This window comes from Leptosomus discolor, chromosome 1 (assembly GCF_034619465.1).
Source record: "Leptosomus discolor isolate bLepDis1 chromosome 1, bLepDis1.hap2, whole genome shotgun sequence".
Taxonomy (NCBI): Eukaryota; Metazoa; Chordata; class Aves; order Leptosomiformes; family Leptosomidae; genus Leptosomus; species Leptosomus discolor.
Window position 1 is genome coordinate 124,337,643 of NC_141391.1, and position 27,155 is coordinate 124,364,797.

Consider the following 27,155-nt stretch of genomic DNA (forward strand, 5'->3'; position numbering starts at 1 on the left):
GAGAGAATATTCTGTCCTGAACTAGGTGAATTAAGGAATAATCCAGCTACCCTATACAGAGGCTGTCATTCAAAGGCAATCATACAGTGTTAGGCTTTGCTAGTTTACTGTGTGATTGGATGAGAACTTAGGAATTTGATGCCTTTCTTTTTTTAAATGTGGATGTGGAGACAGTGTGTCATGTTTGTTACTCTAGTCCTTGGCCATTAAAATAATAATTTGGCATTTCACGTTTGGTTCTTATAAGTTCTTCTTATAATTCATTGAATAGAAGACTTGGAAATAACAAGACATATGGGTTAAGTCCTGGGACCCAGGCTCGGGAAAGCTGGGTGCCACCAGGTCCTCGGGCTGCCCTGTAACAGAGCTTTGGCCAAGGCATTCCTCACTGGGGCGTTCCTGTTTCCTTGCTTTATGAAATGATCAGGACTATACTGACCTCTGCTGTCGATGGCCTTTGCGGACCAGTGGGTAAACTACTGGGTACGGACTACCAGGTAGTATTAAAAAGATATGTAGGGTCCCTAATAACCGGGTTTGTTCTTAATAGCACCTACAAACTGCCTTGACTGACTGAATTTGGAAGAAAGTCTCTTTTTCTAATGAACAAACACCTTTTACTATATGGGCTACTACTTATATATAACTTTCCAAAAGCTTGTAGTGAGTGAATCAGTCTCTCTGTTCCTTGCAGCTCCCAGCGTGCTAAAGCTGAGTACAAGCACTGTATAGAGCAGTGTAGTGACCCCTAAAAGATAAACCGAAAGTAGCCCTGAGCTGGACTTTTCGCTGTAGACTACCTAGTCTTGCTAGTTTTTATTCTTGTCACTAAAACTGGTCCTGCCGTGCCTTAGATTTTCATACTAAAGTATCTCCAAATGCTTCATTTAATGGACTTGTACAATAAAGGCTGGCCAAAGGAAGAGCAGACTGGCTGAAATTAGTATTTTGGCAAGCCCCCCTCAGGCTGATATCCAGACTGCCTGCCATTCTAGCTGTGATCACACTTACTGTCCACAGATATTCTGGAAAGAAGAGAAGGGTAGTCATTGACATGGCTCCAAATCAATACTGAATTTCTACACTTCCTTAGAAACACAGGCGAAGGGAATGAGCAGGCTAACCTGCTCAAAAAGTCTCTTTTGCCTTTTTACCCCTCCTTCACAAAAAGAATCATCAAGTGACATTATGGTCACTACATACACGTGAGTGTTTTGCAAAGAAGTTTTCAAAGTGGAAACAGTGTGTGTTAAGCTTACTGTAATTTAACTTCAAAGTAGATATTTGAGTGGATCTGCTTTGGGTTGAGTTTTTACTGAAAAATGTATCTGCATTGATTATGTGGAGCCAGCCCAGTAAAGAAACTGCCAAACAATCACTTCCTCCCCTCCCCAAACCAGAGAGAAACAGAAATTTTGAGGCTGGACAATAATCCTCTATAAGTCTTTTATATTCTGTTCATGTTGGTAGAGCAGCAGGATACAGCCGTATTCCTCAACAGCTGTCATGCTGCAAACAGCTCAGGATCTTCTCCACTTCTTGTGGGGTTCCTCACAGAAACTCCCGTGACTCCTCTCTAGAACCAATGGCACTAATACCACGAGAACTTGGATGACAAATTGTGAACTGTGTAGCCCTGCCTTAGTCTTTATACACCAATAAAGGAAAAAAGTGTCATCCCTGTCACTAGTATAACCATAAACAAAGTTATCGGAGTAATCCTACTATGTTACTTTACGCTGTAACTGTACTTTGAAAAAGATGGTTTTAAACCTGTAGGCAAATAGCAGGAGTAATATTGTGTAATATTACTTATGCAATACTACATCTTGCTTAAAAGGATCTTATTGCTAGCCTCCTTTAGAGCTCACCTTAGGGTGAGAGAACATTGTTCCTGCAGATCAGGAAAATGCAGAAATGCAGAGCGCCTTCTGACAAACCTAGTGCTTTTTACAGTGTCTGTTGTCGAGTTTGAGTTGTATTTGGGAAATGTACGACACATTTTCTTTTCAGCAGGGACTTTGTTAATACATTTTGAACTTAACAAGTGAACATAGAACAAAGCAAAGATAATTATTGTGGCACATGGGAGGAAACAAGGTGGTATAAATTGCATTTCAATTCCTTTCACCTTATGATACTCCAATATACTTAGTGTGTGTGTTTGTTTGTTTTCTAGAAACTGTCCTATATAAAAGAATCAATGGGCAGGTGAGTATCTGAGTTTGCCTTGCATTTTATTCTCTCTGCGGATAACAGCAGGGCTGAGCTGTGACGTTTTGTAACCTTTTGTCTCTTTTTCTTGTCAGCTCCTGCACTGAGTGGTCATGTGGGTGAGTAATTTTCCCTTTTTTAAAGGCTCCTGATTGGTGTTTTCTCCAGTTCTTGCTGCTACTGGAGTTGGTTTGTGCACTGCAGATGAACAAAATTCACCTTTGTGCAAAAGGGCATATAGAAAAGCGTAGTGGAGAAATCCTGTGGTTCTTGCATGTGAACATCTGTCCTGACATGCTCAAAATATCTCAGCCAATCTGGGGCTTGTACTTTTGTTTAAGTATGTCATCGCCTTGTTGGCCCATTGGGCACAGATGCAGGCTGTTTACCTGAAGAGGTTTAGTTGGGGAAATGTACTTTGGGAAAGAGATGTGTCTGTAGGTATTTGTTTTAGTGTTCCGGTTATCCTGCAAACCTTTCCCAAAGGCTGTAAGTTAGTCCTGGTCTTCATTACAAAAAGCAAAAAAGTAGAATGTTTTTTAAATGCTTTTTAAAGAAAGCTTTGAGAGATGTGCTCTAAAAATAGTTACAAGGGAATTGGCTGCTTGGGGCTCCTCACACTTCTAACAAGGCAATGAAAATGAAAACTAGTCTGAATTTTGCCTTCTTTTTACCAAAGCAAACCTGAACTTGACCTGTTATTTTCACGTCTTTTTTGAACTGAAAGGAAAAGCAGTTCAAATTGTTATTACTCCATTCCTACTCAGAACTTAATCTTAGCTGTCATTTTTAGGGTAATTCAAACCCAAACAACCTAGTGCTGAACTCATCTGAAAAGTTGGCAGGTCTAATTCCCTGCTTTACAGGCCACACACATAAAGCTATGATAAACATGAGTAATTCATTTACTGGGAAGAGTAATCACTTAACAGACTTTCAAAAAACCCCAGCTTCCCAAATTAGGTGTCCTTATAATGATTTCATAACCATACATTAAATTTAATAACTTAAGACGGTAAGGGCAGAAGTGGTTCCTAAGAGATTTGTTTCTCTCTGTCCTGTTGAGCTGAACACTCTGACAAGAGCACTTCCCAAAGCCTCCAGGTCAGCTGGGTACCATACAACTGTTCAGAACCTTCTCTGTTGAGAACACAACATTGACTAAACTTTTATAAATTTTTCAAAGAGAAAATAAATTTTAAAAATTGTAAACTTCATGGGTCCGACTCTTTCTCATTAGCATCAGTCATTCTCTAGACTGGCTGTTTACATGAATGGAACCACATCTTATTTACCAGAAAATGTGAATTCTGAGGTACAGTTATTGTAGTCCGAATGTTGAAGACTGAAGAAAAAAAAAAAAGTCATCTTTCTGAAGAAATTTGAGTTTGGAAACATACTGTATCCTTCTATGTGATCCTTCAGGAAATGTTGTAAATGTAGAGGTACATGAGAGGAATTAGACTCAACACTAATTAATCTACAGTCACTGCATGCACTGGACTAAACAACCTAACAATGCAAGAAGCCCAACATTGGTTTAATGTTGTACTTGTACAAAAGCCATCTTATCAAGTGCTTTGTGAGAGGCATTGAAGGGGCTCTGGTAGACAATTGGCAAACTTTAGCCAACTCAGTTCTCTGTGGGGCTGTATTGCATCCTTCTGAAAAATACACTGCTTTTATCCCAGTATATGTTACTTCAGATTGTTCATAGCTTTAGGATGGGATCTTTGTTATTGCTGTCAGTTTGTAGTTTGGTTTTACTATATCTTTTCCTCTAGAAGTTGTTGTTTGTCTTGTGCTTGGATATGATAGTGTTTTATAGCATAGAATGAGTGATACAGGACTGAAGCAGTGACATAGAAACAGGTAGATTTTGGATATCCATCTGGATAATGGAGCATCAGGAAGAAATTAATATAAATTATTTTGGCAATATTAAACCCAAACTTATTCTGAGAGCATTCTGGACATCTTAAAGCATTTATGGTTTAAGACATGAAGTTGGGAAGCCAGGGTCATATAAAAACAAAGCCATGATTTCCTGTCATGGGTGGATGATGTCTTATCTAACTTCAGACATCTTCCATCAAGAGGAGTGAGCAAACCATCACAGTATTGCCAATATCCAACGTTATTATTTCCTGAAAAAATATACTAGACCTCCTAGTATGCATCAGAATAAAATGAAGACCTTTTTAAAATGTTCTGTAAGAAGTGAGTGTAAGTACCCAACCCAGGATCACCCCCAGTCCCTAAGGCAGTGTAGGAAATCCAGCATCAAGTCCCTCTTGCACAGAAGGAGATGTGAGTGTGGTCCTGATCTTTCCTGGCCTGCTGAGCCACCAGTGCAGAGGCTGCTCCAGTGCAGGGCAATGCTGTGATTTGAGTGTGTCTGTCTCGCCACCCAGCTGTGCCATCAGAACGGGGAGCTGTCCTGGTCTCATGTCTCAAGGGATGGCAAGACTATCCTAAAGCTTTGGGTATGTAGATGAGGTGTTCAGGTGAAGCTCTCGCGTTTCCAGGGAGGGACAGGCTTTTCCAGCAGATGCCTTGAAGAAGGGGTCTAGTAGAGCTGCTCTGATGTGTCCTCTGGTGAACTCCAGTTTCTCTGATGAATGTGCAGAAGCAGTCATTTCAGTTTGGAGGCCTGGCACTAGGCATATTTCTCAGACTCCTTTCCCACTGATAGGAACATAGGAAACTTTGTGGTAAGTTCATTTTCTAGAGCATGGCCCAGGCACAAGAAACTTTTAAAAGTATTTTCTTTTTGTGGGCTTTGACCAATCTTTTTTGCTGTGAAATAATTTCTTCGTTTGGGGCTGATCTGGAATGGAAGACAGGCCCTTGATATCTGTTGGTCATTTTAAAGCAAAACTGTACTGAAAGCTATAAACAGCTGTAGAACTGAAGCTGTGACTTAAATAATTTAATACGTCTCATATAATCCTATCCAGATGTCAATACTGTGCCTCTATCGAGCTGGAAAAAGGTGGTTTCAGCTAGTTAAATACTAGGATGATTTTGGTGTAGCCTACAGAAAGGTGGCTTGTACTTGTGTAATTTACTTCCCAGAATAACTCACAATCCAGCATTACTGACAATTACGTAACGGCAGGATGAAAGTTTGTTCCCATAAGGCTAGTGCACACATTTACGTAGGTTAAAGGCTCAGCTAGCCTGGCATTTTAAGGAACGAAGGGATTAAACTAAGTACCACTGAGGAGAAAACCTCATACGAAAAGTAATATGTGGGACATCATCCAGATGTGTATAGAGCAGCCCAGTGTCCATTGTAGAGTTTTGCCCTGGTTGGAAGTGTGGAAGCACTGCATCAGCTGAAGACTTTTAATAATTCCTTTATTCAGTAGGCCATTGGGACTTTGCATAATGAATTTTGCTCTCTTAATATTGAAGTCTGTCTTGTGACAATAGGACAGTCATTTTATCTAATTCTTCGGGGGCCAAAAGCCAGATCTTGAGAATCAACTGAAGGCAAAGGAGTAACACAAAATTGCTGCAGTAGAAAACTTGTTGTCATACCATTGCTTGAGTGCTGTATGCACAATAACATACTGAAGAAAAGATAAGGAGTATGGGATAGTTGAAAAGGATGAACATAATGCACTACTTTTTCCCACTTCTTCAGGAGTGGCTATTAATGTCCAATGAAATAAATAGAAGCATGCGGCCTTTCTGACTGGTAGTTGCTGATTCTGGACTTCTCACTGAAATTAGTCACGTTAAATCACATCTGGGCATCCTTTGCTCTGTCCATGTTCTCTGCTTTGAAATACATCAGCAAATTTAGGATCCGTATTTCATCAGTGGTGGCAGCAATGGTTGATGATGTATCAGCTCAAATTTTGTACTGTTTATCTAAACGTGATTCATGAAAGAAAAAGAGTTTGTCTTCCGTCTGGGATTGTTTCATCAGTTCGGCAGTACTGCTGGCAGTGAAGTAGAAACATACCTGAGCTCCTTTACTGTCTGTATGTGGACTTGGCAATGATATTGCTCAATTCAGAAATTTTTGACCATCTGCACAGCTTTACCCCATATGAAGAGTTCCATGATGCTCCTCTTCAGTTGTGTATTTTCTTTTGTGCTCCCTACTGTCAGACAGCAAATATGAAAGGTTTGTCCTGCTTTAATTAAAACCAAAAGAGGTGAAAAATTCAAGAACTATCTAAATGAAAATTAAGATAAATGCAAGTACAATTTAAAAGGAAAAGAACGTGAATACAAGGCTTAGTCTTGTGTTCTGTATTTGCATAAAAATACTTTTGAAATTACATACTTAGTTCAAGGAGAAAAATCAGACAATAAAATGGTGTTTTCTTCTTTGTGCAATATGAACATCGAAATAATAATATTTAAGAAAAATAAGTGCTTGACATAGCACAGAATTGACATTCAAATTGATAAACAATTATCAATAATTCATTCATCAATTGATAAACTGGTGGATGTCCAGAACATGTGGCACAAATCTGAAGATGTTACCTTCTTTAACCACAGAGTTGAGTTTGTGTTAAACCTTGAGTAATGTAGAGAAAAATGTAACTAATACTTTCATAAAATTTCATGGTGGGGTGAAATGGTATTACCGATGCACCATTTTGAGAGGTCCAGAGTGGTATTTCTCTGTAATAACACAGTATGGCTGCACATAAAGAAGTTGTTTAGGCTCTACAGTTGCCTGTGAGTCAATGGTATTCTGTATATGCTTTGGTGCACTGGAACCTCTTGAGTCTTTTCCTGACATGACTGGTGTCACATAGAAGTACATACCATGGGGTATGAAAAAGGGGAATGTAGGCTGTATTTGTGAGCTGTGTTTGCTGTGTTAATACATATAGGCTGTCAATAAGCACTGTTTGCTTCAGATCGACTTCTGAGGCCCTTATGGGTCTTGTCTTACACCTGCTTAGATCCTGGTGTCTAACAGAGCTGTGTGATCTGAAACTGGTTGTTTCTGCCCAGGAAACACAGTGCAGTGTGGTTTGTTCTGCTGCATAGTCTGCTCGTGTATATTCCTTCCTGCCTCTCCATACATATGTGTATGTTTTTATATTTTGCTTACTGCTCAGCCAAGGTGGTCCAGGGCATCACCCATGCAGGTAGGACAATAGAAATTACATTTCATATGTATGTGTCTCAAATTCACAATAAGCTCTTGCTGGAATATAGTCCCTCCACCTGGAGTGGCTTGCTTGTGTAGGTATAGTGAAAAGTAACGCCTGGCCCTTGGATTAATCCTGAGGCAAAAAAAAAATCCCTTCTATTTTAAATGGTGTGAACAAAAGGGAATTTGAATCTGTGTTTACCTTGAAGAGCAGTGAGTTCAGGCAAATCAGTATATGTGTTGTCGTGTGCATTTTGAGTGACTTCCTTAGAGATACTTAGTAGTATTGCTGCTTTTTTAGGAAATTAATAGAGCGGGAATTTGAAAAATTAAAATGTTAAGGGGAAGTAGAAGGCGAAAAGAAACGTATGCAAGAAGAAAGCAAACCTCAATGTTCTGGTAAAGCAATGAAAAAATAACGTTGTGCATAAAGCAAGGTTGATTATAGCAGTTTCTTAAAACAGTATTTCTGTCCTCCTGAGAAAAAGTGATAACCGTTAATTTGACCAAATTCAGCACTTGACTGGTCTTGCTTGGTTGGATTGATTATGGTTTTACTAGGTGTTAATTAAGCCTTTGGCTTTTAATTTTCAGCCAGCTGTGAGCTGAAATTTTGTCAGAAAACTAGTTAGCTCATGGGGGCTTTTATTTAACAGCCCCTCAGTGCCAGTGAGCATGTGTTACCCAGCCTTGACAAAGAGTGTGGCCTGCTGCTCCTTAAGGTGATGGGTTTGCCATGCTGTAAATGGCAGTGGCCCTACTCTCACCTTGCTTTTCAGCGCTCTCACGTTGCCCGATGGCCTGTTTTGGTCTGTGGTTGCCACCAAATGGCTAACCCGGTGCCTGAGCTGACGTTGCTAACCGAAGCGCTCTGTTGGAGAGCTGCCACCCATTTGAGTTGTGACAGAGAGAGTCTTCTGGGACCTTTGAAACTTGGAGAATTTTATTTTGATAAGTCTATAACCAGCAATCTAATCTAGAAGTAGTACTCTACTCTAGAAAGCTAATTGTAGGCTCTTCCATTTGCAAACTGCTCCTCTTTTGAAAGGGTGGTTTGCACCATAGCGTTCTCTCTGTTTTTTCTTGTCTACTTCGAGGAATTTTTCCTTTAAAGACTCAAGCAGCTTAGTTAGAATTGATCTTGTGGGTACATTGGCAAACACAGCCGTACGGGGTGTGTGTGCCCAGGGGCTGGCGTGGGCTGCGCGGCGGCCTCTGTGGGGAGCGGCCGGGGCTGCCCCGGGGCCAAGCACATTTGGTTCCAGCCGGCTCCCACCAGACCCCGGGGGCGCAGCTCAGCCCCGCAGCCTCGGTGGTGGCACCTCGGGAAGGCCTGTGTCAGAAAGGGCAAAGAGACTGCACAGGGAGAGGAGGAGGGAGCAAAGAGAATGAGAAACGGCGGCACAGGCAACAGCAAGGTCGAAGGCAGCGGAGGAGGAGGCGGCAGTCCGTGGCAGGGCAGGTGTTCCCTGCAGCCCCGGGAGGACTCCCGCTGGAGCAGGTAGACGTTTCCTGAAGGAACTGCTGCCCCTGCAGAGCCCACACCGGGTAGAGGAGTCAGGACTGAAGTTGAGCCTGGGAAAGGGTGGAGGATAGCTGATGTATTAATGTTTGTCTGTTTCTCGCTACCCAAACCTATTTAAATATGCAGTAAGTTAATTTAATTTTCTCTAAGCTGAGTCTGTTTTGCCCGTGGAGGTAATTGGTAAGCAATCTGCCTGTCTTTATCTTGACTCAGAAGCTCTTTTGTTTTATTTCCTTCCCTGTCTTGTAGGGAGAGGGGGGTGAGAGAGCGGCTGGGTGGGCGTTTGGCTCTTAGCCAAGGCTAACCCACCACAGAACCGGGTGCTCAGTTCAGTTGGTCAGATAGTCGTTCAGGTCCTTTTGATGTGCCCTGAGTTACAGCACACCTCTGCAGAAGGCTGGCAGGGATGACATGGGATCCATGGGTGGCCTGTGCCTCCTGGGGCAGCAGCTGGAGGTCAGGAGGCCCTGGAGGCCCCTCAAAGCATACGAGGCACCGACTCGTGGGCAGCTGGATCGAGTCCTGTGAGTCTCGGGTTGAGCTCAGAGCCCTCCACAGCACGTCATATTTCTCACTGTCCCCTTCTAAAGAAAAGGGGGTTGGTACAAAGCTCAGGTAATATATGGGTTTGGGCACTTCAGCTGAACACAACAGTACAAATCCCGTAGCAGAGCTATTTCACTGCCCATCACTTTGCTTTTGTTGAGTTTTTATTCTGACCTTAGTTACACTAAACAGTTTGTAATAAGTAAAATCCCACATTGTTTCACCTTTCCTGAAAAGTAGAATCGTATGTGTTTCTGAACGTACCATCATTAAACATGATGGACTAAAATGCTTTATTTACTGATGCTGTACTTTGGTGAGATGCTGGTATAGATGTAATCTAATGCCTCTTGAAATTGGTGAGATTATTGCATCCTTGGAGTTAGGCAAATTTAATTGGAAAACATTTAATCTGACCAATTAATAGCTAAGCAATAGTTTTTATTTTGGTTCTAAGGTGGTAAAGTAAGGAAACTAAATCCCTCTAAAACGTAACTAGCATTCTTAAGAAAACCTAAATCCTTTTAATGTGTATGGGTTTGTCTGTTGGGATTTTTTTTAGCAGAAGTTGATCTTTTTTGAATTAGTTGCTTGTGACCGTTTATACGTGTGATGGCAATGGCAGAGAGAATAAGAGAGGATATCTTGTCTAAATTATACTTGGTAGTAAAATTTGGCTTTCCAGTCATGGAAATAATTCCCAGATTTACTGAGGTAGTCAAAGAATTGGTAGAGAGTTACCTTGCACTGTGCTGGCTAAAACAGGTACCAGTGTCCACGAGATGGAAGCAGACACAAATAACTGTACATTTCAAAGCTTGCACAGAGCTCATCAACTTTAGTTGCTGAAGAAAATACATGAAGGTACTGCTTAAACTCTTTAATAAGTATTTTCTGCTTTGTTCATCTTTTATTTTTTGTCAATATTTTATAATTGTTATGTAGATCTCACCCTGTCAATTTAACATTCCCTGAACTTGCTGTATTTTGGTAGTTAATCATCATGTGCAGGACTAGCCTGTGCCTCCTGGGAACGGATTGGTGAAAAGATTCTTGACTTAAATAGAAAATTAATCAGATTTGTCTTCTGGTCTGTTTATTGGCGAGGTTAGGTGTCTGTGAGAGGCAGGGGGAGAAAGAGTGTCTGAGACATTGTCTCAGTGAAACTGTCATATGTTTGATCATAGGCTTGTGCCCCGTCATCTTCAGTATGTAACTTTGGATCTGGTTGTCTGGCTGGTGCTGGAAGCCTTTGATTTTTGGAGTAATACAGAGGCTGCTTGTGAGTCCTGATGGAGGCAAAATATCCATCAACTTTGAGTGGAGTTTTGCTTAAGGACAGACTGCAAGATCGGTAATCTAGTATGTGAATCAAAAATCAAACCTGACAAGGCTAGGAACCACAGCTCACATAGTATCAGCGCTTGCATATATTACAGTGAAGACTCCTTGCTGCAATGCTTACTTTATGGCAGCACAAGTATGACCACCAATAAGAAAGGTGGTCATACTTTTAGAAGTGAGAGAAATATTTCAATGCAATGAACTTCAATGATTTTCTGAAGTCTGAAGTTCAGTTTCTCTCCAGCACTTAAGCTTCCAGTCTTACAGATTGGTCTGTATATATTAAAAGTATGACAAACCTGAAAAATAAGTTTTTCTTCATTCAGGAAAGACTTGCTTCTGTCAGAGCACGTCTTACACTCTTGGTAACTTGGCAGTTTCTCAGCGCTTACATAGTTGGCTCCCAAGGAGCTTGGGTTTACTGTAAGAGCCTTGTTAAAGCTGTCAGTTTTTCTTCAGGCTGACACTCTTAATCTGATTTTCAACTGAAATGTTTTTCAATATTTGGCCTAGAGTTGTTTTATGTGTGTGTGAATGCAATAATTGGATTTGGAAACTGATGCCTTTTGAAGATTTCCAAATAAGCGGAGTAAAAGTCATGACAAAAAGAACCCATCTTCTTGCAGTGATTTCAGTACAGTTACATTTTAGTGCACTGGAGAGTATTTTAAAAACCAAACAGTTTATAGAATATTACAGGTTATCTTTGTGTTTTATCCCCGGTCTTCACAGTTGCTTCCTTTACAGAACCGCTAGAAGGCAAAATGTATTTTTGGGCAGGACTCTAAGTCAGTTGGAATATAGGAGGTTAGCAACCCAGGGAGGCTACATGGTGTGTTGTGTGATGCAAGTGACCCAATATCTAAGTTGCAAAAGATAACTGAAAGGTTGCAAAGCCTGATTTTTATGAAGTTATCAGCAAAGTAGTACCATGACAAATTTCTTCTGCAAACATGCTTTTTTGGTGCGGCAGCAGAATCACAGATAAATCAAAAACTAATACATCTGTCTCGCTATGTCTGACTTCAATTTCTGATTTTATTTTTATTTAGCAGTAGTGGGACTCCAACTCCAGCTTCAGATGCTGATGTTACCACGTTGAGAGGTCAGTTTTCATCTAACTCCTGTCAAGGCTGATTCTGAATTACTAGAAAATTGAGAAATTCAATGGTGTTTGTATTTCAGAAAGAGCTGTGAATTTTTGCATCTCCAGTAATGCTGTTTGTGATCTGGAAGTCATGTTATATGCTGACATTATTTTGTTACTGTGTGAATCATGAAAATCCTACTTGAGTAATTAGTTCTGTGTGCTTTTTACTGCACTTCATGTTCCCGAAAATACATCTGCTTAGACAGTATATTTGATACTTTTCCTGAGGCTCTTCAGGTGTTTCCTGTGTTGTTTCTGTCATGATGATGGGAATAGAAATCAAATTTTACTGTTGGTTTATGCTTGCTGAACTGCTTCTGTGTGTATTTACATGCACATGAGTATAAAAAAAACTCAAACAAAATAATAGCGCTCTCTTTCAAACTCAGATGCAGCTGCCAATGTCCCTCCCCCTCATGAGATCTCCATTGAGAGTCCTGCTGGTGGTATCATCCCTGAGATCGAAGATGCAGACACTACTGTGAGTGGGTTTTTTTTCATTTGGTTCAGCATTCTATTGCCTTTCCTAAATAATATTGTTTGTGGTCACTTGCATTTCCTAAAGGTGGTGTTAACATAGCTTGTAAACACAAATCAAGGTTTCATAAAAACAGGGCATGAACTTCAGAAAGTTTTAAAATAATTTCCTGGGTAGGTATTTTTTCATTTGCAGAGGCTTTGCCATGCTGCTGACAGTGAGAGAGAACAGATCAGTTGAGCTATTAAGTGAGGATTTTGCTAGTGACAGGAAATGCCTAGGGCTTCTGAGAGCTCCAAGAAGACTATGGAGCATTATTATTCCTATTGTTCCTAAACACAATACACCTTAAATTACTGTAGTAGTGCTTTGAGGGTCTGTGTGGTACAATTGTGTAGGACAGCAGAGAAGTGGCCTGGAAGGCCTTGAAGATTCCTTCAGATTCTCTGCTCCTTTTCCTCCGCTGACATAGATGAACTCTTTGTCATCTCACAGTCACCATTACCTTGATATTTAAACAAAACTCACAACACAGGGAAGCCTACATCAAGTACGTAAAAGTGAGCTGGCTTTCAGAAGTGTAGACCACCACATAGGTCCCAGGGAAGTATTTGCTTCCAGGAAACAGCTCATCTGGGTTAAAATTGAAGCCCAAACACTAGAATCCAACTTCAGTATTCATGGGCCTACATGACTGAAGAAAATTTTGCAAACCAGTCGTAAGAATCAGCTGGCTTTTGTTTTCTTATAAACATGAAACTCTCGGTGGATTTACTGAGAAGCTTACAAAGTTGCACATGCTGCCTATAAGTAGAAGCTGATTTATGGTACTGGGTTTAGCTGTGCACTGTTCTGTAACCTAGTATGGCCATGAAACAAAGCTGGGCCAAACTGTACTTTCTTCTGGGGCTTTCAGGGCTGACTGTGGAGCTCTGATATTGTGCTTCCAAGAATAAATACTGAATATGAAACAGGCAGACAGCTTCTGACTCAAGTCCAGGGTCTGGCTTTATATTATGTACCAAGAATGCTTGTGGTTTGGTCTCATGTACACCATTATTCTTTTTTGAAACAGAACTGCCTGAGGTATTTCTGCCTGAGCAGAGAATAGGACCACTCAGTAAATCAGAAAGAAATCAGAATTAGATTGCTGCTGCCACAGTGTTTTCACTCGATACAGTTACATCACACCTCATCATTGCTCTGTGCAGCCAAAATGCATTGCAGATTACAAGACCAAGAGTGAGCAAAGCTCATCTTCTGCACTCGTATGTTGACCGTACTTTTGGTTTTGAGGGACTGATAAATGATTGAAACTACACGGCATTGCAAACGGCCATATAGTAGCAGCACGTATGTACCTGCTAAGTACGTATCTCAAATGCTAACTAGCTTTAAGTGGCGTATCAGTCGTTATAGTCCTTAACAAAGTTATCTAGTAAAAAAGGGATGAGGGGGAAGAAGAGAATTTAACTAAAAATTTTTAGAGGATCCCTAAACAATGTATAAGTCAGTGGTGGCAGCTAAACTTTCTGGAGAAAGGTTTTTCCATTTCCTGCACCATCCATAACACAGGCTGCAGTTTTGCTCAAGAGGTCTGGTTTGTTGGCTCTCTTTTTTCCTGTTTAGTAGGGAAAAAGCAACAACTACATATAAATAGCCAAAGGCATTTGACTATTTGGCTAAAGTTAACTTAAGCCAGCCTTCCCTTCCCTCCCCCACAAATCTCAATTGTTTTGTTTTAGAACAGAACCATGAAACGAGATCTGGTTTTTCTCTTGTCTTTCAGTATACCACAAGGAATAGTATGCTGGTTGTAAAATACTAGGGAACTAAGCAGAAAGTGTTCTTCCTGTGTTGCTCAGTCATTCAAATTAGATTAAAACTTGGAATTCACTGCTGCCTGTGGCAGCCATGATACAGCTACACGCTTCCCTGATGCATTGCACAGCCACTGCTGCGGGGCTTCTTGGGCAAGTGTAGACCTACCAGTTGAAGCCCGCCACTTTAGCACAGGAGAGGTCCCTGCGGATCTCCCAGTGCCCATTGTGTGTCTGAGGGGATCCTTCACTTACTGAGGCTGAACAACACAGGACGTTGTCCTGAATGTAGAACTTGGCAAAGGTAACTTGTCTTCCAGGTGGAATAGTCAGTAAGAGCCTTGTGATATATGTGTAAATTTTGAGTAAATCAGCCTGTTTCTGACTGGGCTCAAGTTTGTGTGTCCCTAGTTGCACTTTAAATTGCCTCATGAACATCCCACACAACTGGAATTCTGTTTGTAGCTGAGGTCAACTAGATGGCCTTGCACCTAGAATCAGGATGTGCAAATGGAAGATAGAATTATCTGCAATACAAGAATTCTCGAAAAATATTCTTGCTTAGTAGATTGCCTCATTAGTTGCTGCCTCTGTCCCTGAGGCTTCATGAGCACTCCATTATAGTGCAAGGCAAACAGGTATGCTGATGGCTCAAGAGGGCATGCTCTGGTTTGGACTGCAGTTTTCACATGTCATTAAGTATATCAGTGACCATCAGTGTGGCCCACCAGTACTGCCCTGAGGTGTTACCCACCCATGCAGCGTTTATGGAGAGGGCTCAGGTTTTATGCCCCATCACGAGCCAGAGAAACCTCCAAGTTTGCAGCAGCTGGGGAAGTTTCTGGACACATAAGAAAGATGTTTGGACTCAAGCTTGGGAACATAGTGTGCTGTTGACAGATGGCAGACCATGTGTACATATACATATCTAGGGATGCTTTTTACATGGGGTAAATCCAGGATAGGTGGGAATCTGGTGTGTGGTGAGTAATGAGTATTTATTTCTTGGGAAAAAAACAAAGGTCAAAACAAAAAAAAGGCATTAAATCACCTCTTGTTTTCTCCCTTCTTCCTTCCCTTGCAGATCAATAATGAGATAAAGAAGCAGGATGAGAAACTAGTGAGACCTGTAACTGAGCAGATGATCGAGTTCAGTGTTTTGATTGTTGGTGAAAAGTACAGCGAGGAGCTGAGGGACCCAACTTCTGCAAAGCATCAGCTGCTCTCTGAACAATTCATTTCTCAGGTGATTACCTTCCCTGACTCCCTTTTTCTTTTTGCTAGCTCTGCAAAGCAATAGTAGCCCATAGCACCTGTGTTAGGACTGCCTTTTTCTCATGGGCTCTGCAGAACCAGCTGAGGGCTTCTGTTGCTTCAGGCAGGCTGGAAAATATTCACCCACTATGAGAGCACACTGTTCTGTACATTGACATGTTGCCTCTTTGAAGGAGCGGAGTGCCATACGTTGTGCGTAGCATACCAGTTGCCAAAGACCAATTACTCTGGCTTTCTCTTTGTGTTTTGTGAAATAGCCTGCTATCATTTTTGCAGGCAAAAGAGGTAAAAGTAAGCTTTTGGGAGGATCAGAAGATTATGCTGAACCCCTGACTGAGGACATACTTTAAACAGGACCTTTCTGCTCTCTCTCTTTCCACCCTATTTTCTGATTTCCTTAATTTACTTTGCTTCATGTTAGCAAAAGAAACTAAGCCAGATGTTATTAGTAAATGAAAAATGTTTCCACTTATTTTAGTCATTTTAAAGACCTGTTTCTTCCAGGGCTAAATTTGGCCTAACCATCCTTTCAGAATTTTTTTAGTATCTTTCCCTGTCAGTGTTACTGCTGTAGAGCTTTTAAACTCACAGAGAAGTGACAAGATTCTTGTTTGCCTCTTGATGCAACTTCATTAGTTCTTAACATTTTAGGACTTGAAAATCTTAATTTTTAAAGATATATTTAACATCTCTCCAGTGAGCAATCTGCCTAGAGTTTATTTCAGTGCTTTCTAATCTCATTGTCCAGTCTGAATTCTTCTGTAATGTAGTTGGTTTGGAACTGGGGAGTGAAAAGGTTAATTTGAGGGTCTTAGCAAACCAGCCTGCCCGCACTCTACAGTGGCAGGACATGAATCAACTGCAGTTCAGAGCCATCGACCTGTGCTGAGGCAGTGCTGGAAGGCAGCTCGAGAAATTTTATATCTATATATCTATATATATCTATCTCACAGCATTAACATGGAGTGCAGCTAGAAGGTGTACAGGTCCATCAGCATCTGCCTATGTGGGCGTGCTTTGGGTCTCCTACAGAAGCTGAGCACTGAAATGTGGTCTAGGATATCTTAATGATCACACGGTGTCCAGATTTTGGACTGTAGAAGAAACTCTGGCGTCAGTCTAGAGAATCTGTCTACGCAGAGTAGGTGATGGATGGGGAAATCGGAAGAAGTTGCAAACAGCAGGACTCATTCAGAATTATTTCTGCTCAGGAGCGACGTTTCTTCAAATGAATCGTTGTGCACTGCAGTGAGACACTCTCTGAAATCTAGGCTGCCAAGACAAGTCTTGCTCCTCATTTATGCGCAGAATCAGCAGTGCACGTGAGCAGCCAGTTCTTAAACACATGCTTAAATCCCATTGGAGTCACTGGGAGTGAACCATGGTTTAGACTGTTAGGCATCTACTTCAAGGAAAAAATACGTATGTGCATAGACATACAAATATATACACGTACTTATATATGCATGCTTTATTAAAACTTGGTTTCAAATTAATTTAATTTTAATTGAAATTTCATGTTTTAATTTGTGTGCTACAAATAAAGTTACTGGCCTATGAATATGCAAGTGCATATTTAAAATACGATCATACTGCTCTCTCCTAACCTTTCTCTCACTATTGCTTCCAGTATTTTTTGTTTGGGTTTTTTTTTGTCTTTCCTTTCTCTTGGGTGAGGCATCTAGGGTGCCATTCAGCAGCGCATCATGAGGCTTATCCTTCCTCTAGCTTTGCCTCCTTCTTAGTCCCATTTAGTTGGGGTTCTCTGTTGAATCCCTTTTACTGAGGCTAACCCTGTGCCAGGTCCTAGGCCAGATGGGAAAGAGATGTACTCTTCTCTGCAGCCAAAATGCATCACCACAACTATCACAAGTTGCTAGCGCAGGCTAGACATCTTAATTTTCCTAGTTGTGTGGCCAAGTAGCAATGCCATAGTGTGTGTGTGTGTGGAAGAAATGTCAGATGGGACAGAGTCCACCTGGCACTTGGATGTTCCACTCCTTTGATCCCTTGCCTGGTTTTCTTTGTGCTTGGATAAAGAAGCTCTTGAAAAAAGAAAGTCAGCAGCACTTCAATTGTTTAAGTTTCACCAGAGGCAGATTAAAAATAGGGAGACTGGGGAGGGGAAGAAGAATTTGAGGAGTAAAAAATAATTCTCAACTGGCAAGGATCTTTTGGGAGGAAAAAAACCGCCCCAAACCGGTGTGAACCTTCAATATTCTATTTCTTGGTTTTGTCTTGTGTGACACAGTCGACTATTGAATTAAGCCTGGATGTGCTACCATTTTGCTGCCCCCAGTTGTCTCTTTTGAGTAGCCCGGCCAGTCACTCCTGAGCCCTTTGTATGTTTAGGGCAGTGGAGATGAGCCATGTTTTGCACTCTGGAATGCATCAGTGCCTCTTGGGAGTCTCAGAGGTCCCTGTTCCTATGGCAGCTGCTGCTGCTCCTCTTGTTTAGTTACTAAGGTCCAAAGCATTTTCCTGAGTTCTTTTTAATCCGGAGAGGTTTGGGAGGTAATGGAAACCTTTTGGGCAAAGAAGGGTTTGGGCTGCATGAATAAGAGAAAGAATGTAGCCTGCTGCAGGCAGTGCAGATCTCTGCAGAGTCCGTTTGAATTTCCCCCTCTTTGAATGTTTCTATACAGTTCTTGGGGAGCACTGAATGTTGTTCTTCATACTTTTTCTTTTCCTTTTCTAATAATGAAACAATGTCACCAGAACTCTTCTTCTGTAAAGACAAAGAATATGCAACTGTTTTTCTCTTGTTAGTTATAAAAGCTCATATACATTTTTAGAAAGTGTTGAAAATACTTTGTGATTTTTCGCTAAATGAGTAGGTAGAGGAAATCTGTGTTATTTTTTTTGTTTTCCCCTAAAAATAGATCAAAAATGTATTTGAAGGACTACCTGGATACAAAAACATCCATGTCCTGGATTACAGGTAAAAAGATACTGATGCATACGTGGTGATTGAAGCTGATCATGTATGACGGTGCGACGTGCTAGCACCGCGCTTGGAAGAATGTCGGGCATGTGTGTGGGAGTTGCTAGGGTGTATTAACCAAAGGACAAGTGCTTTCATATTTGGTACCTCTATATGCAGAGGCTGAACTAGAAATACAGAACTGTGTGTAAATGTAATAATCTCTTTTTTGCTTCTGGCATCCACCAGAGAATCTCACATGATAGGCTTACCTTGATTTTAAGACAAGGCATTCTTATTCAAGATTCTATCCTAAAATTAAGAAGAGATCGTTTCTAATTTAAAATTAGTATCTAATACATTTCAGTACTGTTGACATGTCCCAGTATTAAACAAGGAAGAACACAGAAACTTTTTGGAAAAGTATTTCAATTTTTTTTCCAACTTCTTAATGTTGATTTGGGATAACTGTAAAGGTTGGTGTTTGAGATATGTAAAGGTCTTTCTCCCTTTGATCAAAGCAAAGGTGGGTGAATAGTTTGAGAAATGATATACAATGTTTCGACTCGATTTATTCTTATAAATGTTTTTTTAAAGACTAGTTTCCTCAAATCAATTTGTGCTTCCGAATGATGTTTTAAGTTAATTTGGGGAAAAAGGGGGTCCTGTGTGTTATGCATCAAACATCTGATGTCTGAGTTTTGGGGTACATGAATCAGAAATTTTTATTTTTCTTGAATGGACTGGAATATAACTGAATATAACTGTCAGAATCTAATGAGACTGTTCATGACTTAATATAAGTTGTGTTTTCTTTGAGACTTTGTAAGCCATGTTTCTTAGAATTTATTGGCTGGAATATTCTAGCTAGAATACATGCAGGTAACAAAGCAGCTATAGTGAGAAAGGTTTTATGGTTGGAACCCTAGACTGTGTTCAGTTTCCAGCCTGGAAGGCAGCAAAACCTTCCACTTTGGTATCTGCAGTCTAACACATTTGCGAGCTCTTGGTTCATTTGGGAAGACAAAGAAAAGGCTGATATTTCTCGCAAAGTACCAGAGCTCTGTGCTCTGCTGTGCCTGACAAAACCCCGTGTTTGTAAACCAATCCTTTAGGTAGAATTAGTGAGCCTTGATTTTCTTGGTACTGGCAGCAATTTAACTGCATTATTTGCAAGAAGCTGAGATGATTCTGCTCTGCTGGTTCCTTGTGCTCAGTAGAAGTATCTCAGTGCAGTGAAAGCAGAACAGTTTGTGATGTAGCAGAATAACTATGCAGTATATAACTATTCTGCTGTTTGCTTTTTCAAATTCGTGTGCCCTCTAGAATACCAAAGCAAATTTGTTAGAGTTAGAAGACTTAAAGGAGATTGTAACATTGATTTAACAGGCTTTGCTGTTGTGTTTTGTTTTGTTTCTATATCCAGCTCTCCTGAGGAGGACAGGTAAAGACAACTTTTTTTATAGATGTTGTCGTAATACAGATGGTAAACATGTTTAGCTGGAGGACACTGTTTTGGGGATTTGTAGTTTTGGCTCCAGAGCGAGATAGCTATCCAGCATAAATATTATGTGAGGGGGTTCTACCAGAAACCGCAAGTAACTGGATCTGTTTTGATTACAGATAAACCTAATTTGCTTATTTAAGTCCTAATCATAAAAAAAACTACATGGGGAAAATCTTCCTAAACAGAAGTCAGCTACTGGGCTAATTTGTGTATAGGAGTCTCTTCTGTGAAGAAAACAAAATTGCTTAATGATGACTTAAGGTCTTTATACTTTGCAGTGAAGTCTTGAATAGATATGGGATGATTATCATGATAGAAATCAAAGTAGGTAAGAAACCGTAGTTGTCCAGCAAAGGCAGTTGGCTTAGCTACTTCAAGGCCAGAGGTGCTGCGCATCTTAGCAGGATGTTCCTTAGCAGAAGACGGGATCGGTCTGGACTTGTTTTTCATCAGACACATACAGGTTAAGCATCCAAAATCTTCCTTCTTTAGTTTTCTAAGGATTTCACAGGGGAGAAAATCTACTGCAGCCTTTAACTAGATGTATTATTTTATTTGTATATTTCTCAGCAAAAGTGTAACCAGTTTCCACAATCAGTTTTACAGAGAATGAGCATTTTAATTTTAGAAGAAAGGTTAGAAAACACAAATCTTCTCACAAATGATAGTGACTTAAAGCTGTCCTCTAGTACTCTGCACTTCTGCAGGATAAGATGCATGCAACTATTCACAAAGGCGATGTTCCAAGCACCAGATGTTTTAGCCCTTTCCAGACAGATGTGTCATAGTTATTAGTTAGGAATTATTAACTGCGACTGACAGCACAGTTGTATTAAAACTTGATGTTACTTTTGAGGAGCATACTATATTCCATCTTTGCTGTGCCTTTTCACTACTGCTGTCCTTTTTTATTTCCTCTGCTGACAGTCAGTGCCCGTGGTGAAGCTATGGTGGGCTCATTTCAATGATAGAGCCAGCAGCAAAACTCCATCAGGCTCCTGGTTTTAGTCAGTGTGATTGCGGATCATGTCTCTTCTGTACCTGGCGCTGGGGCTTTAGAGACTTCTCTGAACAGAGCCATTACTTCAGCAATCCAGTCCAGCTCTGTGGAATGAGGAAAACCTGTCTTTGGAGCACATTTTTATAACACTTCATAGATTACTTCATTTTCTTGCTGTGCCCTGTGTGCAGCCAAAATATGTTATATTTTCTAAAGCTCCCTTGTGCTTATGCCCAGTGTATGGTAAATCTGATTGCTGCCTATGCTGTCATGTGGGAAAGGACATCCAGACATATTCAGGAAAAGAAAACTAAGAAAATGGAGGAGGGTTAATATGAAAAAAGCTAAGCTGTACACAGTTACAAAACTAAGTTAAAGAATAAATGATCAAATGAGTCTAGAAAAATGTTCCCAAGTATAAGCTGTATTAAATACAATTTTGTTGCTATTAAAGCTGTTATTTCAAGCAGATTGGCACTTCACACTGACAGCGATCAGGGCTGCCTCTGGCTACTACAGGTGGCTGCTATATACAGCTTGTTTTTCCTGGCTGCTGTCGTACTTCAGAGCCGTTCCCATCATTGGCATGATCTTAAAATCGTCACTCACACCGCTGCGTGCTGGTGGGCCCATTAATAATGCTGGCAGAAAGCCAACGGTTTGGTCTACTTGTGGTCTGCCTGCCATTCACTAGTAGAAATACTGGGCTGGGACCAGACCAGATGTCAGGTTCTGGTAGCCTTTTCCTTGAGAACTTCGCAGTTGTAGAAGGTCCAGGCAGGCAGACACAAGTATGAAAAGAATGAAGTTGTTTTTATTTAGAATCCTTTAAAGCAATATTTTTTTATATTAAAAAAGGATATTGACACAGGTTCTTGGGGGGAAGATATTAATAGTATTTACTATGTGTTGGAAAGCCTTGCATCTCTCACCTGTGTTCTCTTTCTCTTTGTACAACTGAAGTGGGGTGGAAGTTCACTATGCTGTTATGTTTGATGGAAAAGCCATCAGCAATGCCACCTGGGACCTGATTAACCTTCATTCCAACAAGGTGGAGGACAACTCCTTCATGGGTATAGAGGATAATCCAACAGTTGTGTACACCATCGGTGATTTCCGAGATTATATTGCTGAAATCCTCCAGAAAAATGCCTTGCTTGAAAACACTTCCTTGTCTTTAGACCCTAACTCTCTCCAGCTTACTAATGGTGAGTATTAATTATGATGCATTGGTGGGCCACACATCTGAAGTTCTGTAAAATGACGTCAGTTGAGTGAATTATTCAGCACCCTCTGAATAATTAAAAAGAAACAACAAAAAAACTGTTGTAGCTTGTTTTGCTCTGATCTTAACCAGACCAAGTCATTAGCAGTAGTATCCCATTCTTAATCCATTAGATTAGCCTCTTTTTTTTCTTTGACACCAAGGCTTGTGGTATGCAATTTCAATCATAATTCCAAAAATGAACAGGAATAGAAGGGGAAAAGTGGTTCACGTGATGCCCGTTGCACCAAGATGACCTTCAGCTTAGTAGCCCTGTGTTGGCCTTGAGCAGCACAAAGGAAATACCTGGTTTATTGTTGAATATTCAATGATCCTGCTAGAGGTGGCAGAGGAGTGCTGTCCACTCCTCTGTTCTCATCTTTCCTCTGTACTTCTTGTCAGTCATCTGGGGGCATTTCCAGGAAAAAAAAAAATCTCCGGCAAACTTTTTGGAAAGATTTTACTCAAGAATCTGAGGCGGGGGAGGGTTTTTTCAGTCAGTCTTCCAAAACAACTTCCTCACACTGCTACTGCAGCCTTTAGACCTCAAGTATTTATATTTACACAGTGAAAGAAATACTGCGCCCTACACCAGAAGACCCATCCTGGATTACTGAGCATCCAGTTGTGCTGGAGCGCCCGGAGTTTGATGTAAGTATGGTTCTGAGTACTGGCCTTTGGACACATTTGAACATCTTAACTCAGCAAGGCAGAATTGCAGCCAGCACCCAGAGCTTCTCTGTCCTGCTGTTTGTGCAGAATAAGGAGTAATGAAGGCACACCTTATACCAGAGTAAAACCTCTGGTGAAATCTCTGATCTGATAATTTGATATTGCAGCTTTCTGTGATCATCTTATATTACATGGCAGCACTCTGTTCCTGGCTGTACAGCCAGGCCTTGCTGCTTAAGCTTTGTCTCTTTTTCATAATGTTTAGACTGTAAATTGCTCTAAAGACATGTTTCTTACCACAGTACTACTTTCTTTGGAAAGCGAGAAATAGATGTAAGTGCTAAAGCTGGCTGCTAGAAGAGATAAAGTAGTAAGTTTCATATGCTCCTTTTGTTACTGTATTGCTTTCACTGAAAGTTCTCAGTTCAGTTTTAACATTATGTCCATCCACTTGATGCTAGCAAAGGAAACACAGAAAAGCAGGCAGTGGTTTCTTTTTTTTGCCTCTTGAAATTGTAATTATCTCCTCTGATTACCCCTGGAACAACTCAGGACATAGCCTGAAGTTCCTCATTGGACGGGAACCTCCGTATCCCTGACCACATCTGTACAATGCAAAGGGGCTTTAAGGAGCGACACCAAGTTAGGTGCCAGCGATACCAAGGTCAAGTCAATGAGTTCTGCCGACAGTTAGAATTTCTGAATGGTGGAGCATTATCTGGGCTTCGGGATTTATTCAGTAGGTTTCTGCTCTGCGCACTGATGTGTAACACAGAGGTGCCTTCCAAGAAGAAATGAGCTCGGTTCCTGCCACAAAATCCATGTCCACCTATGCTTATCAGATAATGTTGTGAACACAGACACATTTCATTTCAGGCCAACTTCTGAAATCTTTATGGAAGCAAAGTTCATATTCACTTCACAGAACTCAAATATTCATGTTAGAACAGTCACACAGGTTATAATATCTTTAATTTCATGTCAGTTTTCCCTGAGTTTTAAAAACTAATCATTGATGTCTAAAATGCAGATTCATATGGATTTGCCATAAATGCCTTAAGCATGGTGTGGATAAACATGAATTTAAGTTAATTTTCAGAAAAGGGCTTTCCTGAACTAGAGCTATCTGACTATATTCTGCAGACTAAATTCTGCAGATGTTTATTTTGGTAAGACAAAGAATTCTGCCGTCTTCACATTCTGTCTGTGGATACTCTGACAGATGTGGAGGCAAGAAGATTTTATAGACGTAGCTTTGCAATAATAAATTTTAAACCAGTTTTAAGGAATAGTATGTAGAAGAAAAATTCCTGGAAGTTACGGTTTTCTAATCATGGACTATGAATAATGTCATCTTTGTCTTCAGTGAAAAACTCTAATTATGTAAAAGACACTGAGCATATCTAAAAAACAGCTGTGTACAGTCTGCAACACAGATAATTTGGGAAGTAACTTCAGGTAAATCTAAGAAAATCATAAACGTGCTTAAACAGTAAACAAGGCTGAAATGATTAGTCCGTTACTTCCACAGATGTCAAACCTTTATGGTTCAAGTAGATGTTGTTAAGTAGAACTGTTGCCTATGAAAAAGAATTTTGCTGTTATTTTTCTTAGTTGATTTGAGAATAAATACAAACGCAACTTATTCTCATGAGGACTATCATACATATGATGTGGGACTGCCGTGACTTCACCACCTAACTGCTAGCAGATGGTACCAACTAAGCATTAATTCTTTTCTTTGACTTTTACCGCTCTCTTAAAAAGTGAAATAAAAATCAAGCCTAGATTTTGAAATCTGTATTTGCTTGTTAATTCTGTTGAGCTGTAACAGGTAGAATGCTCTGGCTTACTGAATACAATGCCTTTCTGGCAGCAGAAAGTGGAAAATCAGGGAGGGGGTTCTGTGTTTGCAGTCATCTGTCATATTTGTAAGCCTTTCAAAAGACATTAGTGAAAACCAGAACTTGCCAATATGATATTAAACTTGTTAATATAATATATTGCACTGTAACAAGAATCTTTGAATAATGTTGGTTGTCATAGGAACATCTAACCCCGTTCAAATAAATGATGAAGTGCAATCCCTGGCAACTAAATGCTCATATTAAAAAAAAAAAAAAAAAAAAAAAAGTCTCAAGAAGCTATTGCTGGTAGTCCTTATTCTTTATGGAATTTATATGTGTAATTTGTTTCTAATTTTGTACAGTAATTTTTTTTACAGCTTTATTTATAATGGTCAATTTTGCCAAAAAAGAGAATTGCTGGACCATGAGTCCATATGGTATACATACCTTTCAACTGATTGTTACATAAAAAAATGTGAGGAGACTCTGGTGGCGTAACAACTGGCTATAAAAGTGGGATCAATACAGGTGGACGAACAATTTAATAAAAATGTCTTAACTGCCTTGTTTCCAAAGCATTCAAATGCAGTTTGAATGATGTTGAAAACTTATTTCACCCATGTTTCAACCAGGAGTAAAATTTCAAATTGAAAAGTACTTGGACTTTTCCTGTTACTCATGCTGGTCAAGTAAAAGAAAGAGATTAGACAGGAATTATGAGCTACAGAAATGGTTAAAACATTTTTTAATGTATTACAGAAACCTGCATCCTCTGCCCACTTTGCTAGTGACCATCAGCAGTTGGTTAGTTCTTAGTAAATTGCTGCTTCTTGAAATTGTTTTGAGGTCTTTCACACCTCGAGGTGTTTTTTTTGTCCATATCAGACTGTTGCACAGCACTGATATGTGGGCAGGCATCCACGTAAAGCTTGAGGCAGTCAGGTTGCTTTTGTAGCCTTGACCAAATAACTTAATCTCTTCATTAGTTTTTCCCACTATAATTACCTCATGAGACGCCGTGGTAGTAGATTAATATTTAAAGATGAAATGTGCGAAATATTCTAACCGTAAACCAAATAACGATTGGGGTGTGGAGTAGTAAGTAACGGTGTGCAAACTGGAGATTTGAGAACAAATTCTTTTTTCACATTTCAAACAATTCACGAAGTCATTTGGCGTACTCTTTGTTGTTCTTTGTTAGGTTTTGTTTTGTTTTGTTTTTTCTGTGCAGACATCTCACCTTTGAGACTAAAGTTATTCCAGGTTCTAAACGCTCTCCTTTACATTATGGTCTTTGTTTCCCTCCTGGGTACTCAGACCCACGTACTAAAAGATAGCAATAAATGACCACAGGGCACATTCAATACAGTTCAGTTCAATTTCTAAACTGTTTTATGTATCATAGTAACTATAATGTTATAATTACTGTATTGATTATGTAGCTAATGAGTCATAGATGTTAAGACCTCTTCATGCTTTAGGAAGACAGACAGTGCTGTGTGCATTCATCTTTGGTTTAACCAGAAACGGACAGATCCAGGTTTTCAGTAAAGAAAAGGGAAGGAATAGGGTGGCTATAGATGGTAAATCTCTCAACACCATAAGTGAAGCTGCACTCCAAACAATCTCAATGGCTTCTTTCCCTTTTTAGTGGACAAGGATGTGCATTTCACGTGTACATTGCACATGACCGGCAAAGGGTATATATTTGCCAGTTCTCCCAGTTTGGCCCCTCCTGTGGCTCTGCATTACTTTCTCATAGAGGCAGCACCAGGTTTTGCTGTGGGCTGCTGTTAACCCCCTCTGTGTGTTCAGCTCGATGCGGACAGCTAATGCTTCCCCTGTAATAGTGGAAATACTAATAGTGGGTTTATGTTCCAGGACAGCACGTTTTTAGCTGAACGGCCTTCAGCGGATGAATCAACTGTCAGCAATACCTTGCCCTTTGATTTCACCAAACCAGACTCCACTTCAGATAGTGAACAGTCCAATGACAATGAAATCTGGTCAAGACCACAAGGTCTGGACCCTGAAGCCAGTTTGGCACCTGAAGCTCCGCTCTCCTCAGAGGCTGACGTCACTTCTCTGCCTGATGGGCTGAATTTAGAGGATGTGAATCGGACTTCTCATATGGTCACTGCACCAGTGTTAGGGCATGATTCTATGGACTCTCTGGAATGGCCTTCAGCCCCCAGTTCTTTAGATGGTAAGTTAATGCCATTGACTGAATCTTAAATTTGAATGCCAGTGTTTCCTGAGGCTCATCAAAGGTATAGCTCACCAAAATGACTTTTTAGAAAGATCTAAAAAATTTGATCTTTCACTGGTAGCTTTTACCTTTCCTGTGTGCATGTATCCAAGATCAATAAGCTAAGGTAAAATGTTTGTAATGGCTAGTAATGCCTATTTGTCCCTTCAGGAAACGGAATGCACATGATACTTGTTTAATTGCACAGAAG

The 27,155-nt window shown here is 40.4% G+C and overlaps 1 protein-coding gene across 1 annotated transcript in view; it reads left to right on the top strand.

The window, feature by feature from the left end:
* The window catches only part of IMPG2 (interphotoreceptor matrix proteoglycan 2), a 66,085-nt gene that overhangs the window by 18,853 nt on the left and 20,077 nt on the right, over positions 1 to 27,155 (top strand). Inside the window, exons 4-13 of the mRNA XM_086460502.1 lie at positions 2,180 to 2,211; positions 2,310 to 2,333; positions 11,819 to 11,865; positions 12,300 to 12,391; positions 15,293 to 15,454; positions 18,366 to 18,424; positions 19,833 to 19,850; positions 21,877 to 22,121; positions 22,746 to 22,828; positions 26,578 to 26,902. Of these exons, the coding sequence (XP_086316628.1) occupies positions 2,180 to 2,211; positions 2,310 to 2,333; positions 11,819 to 11,865; positions 12,300 to 12,391; positions 15,293 to 15,454; positions 18,366 to 18,424; positions 19,833 to 19,850; positions 21,877 to 22,121; positions 22,746 to 22,828; positions 26,578 to 26,902 (1,087 nt within the window). The remainder of the gene's footprint in view (positions 1 to 2,179; positions 2,212 to 2,309; positions 2,334 to 11,818; positions 11,866 to 12,299; positions 12,392 to 15,292; positions 15,455 to 18,365; positions 18,425 to 19,832; positions 19,851 to 21,876; positions 22,122 to 22,745; positions 22,829 to 26,577; positions 26,903 to 27,155) is intronic.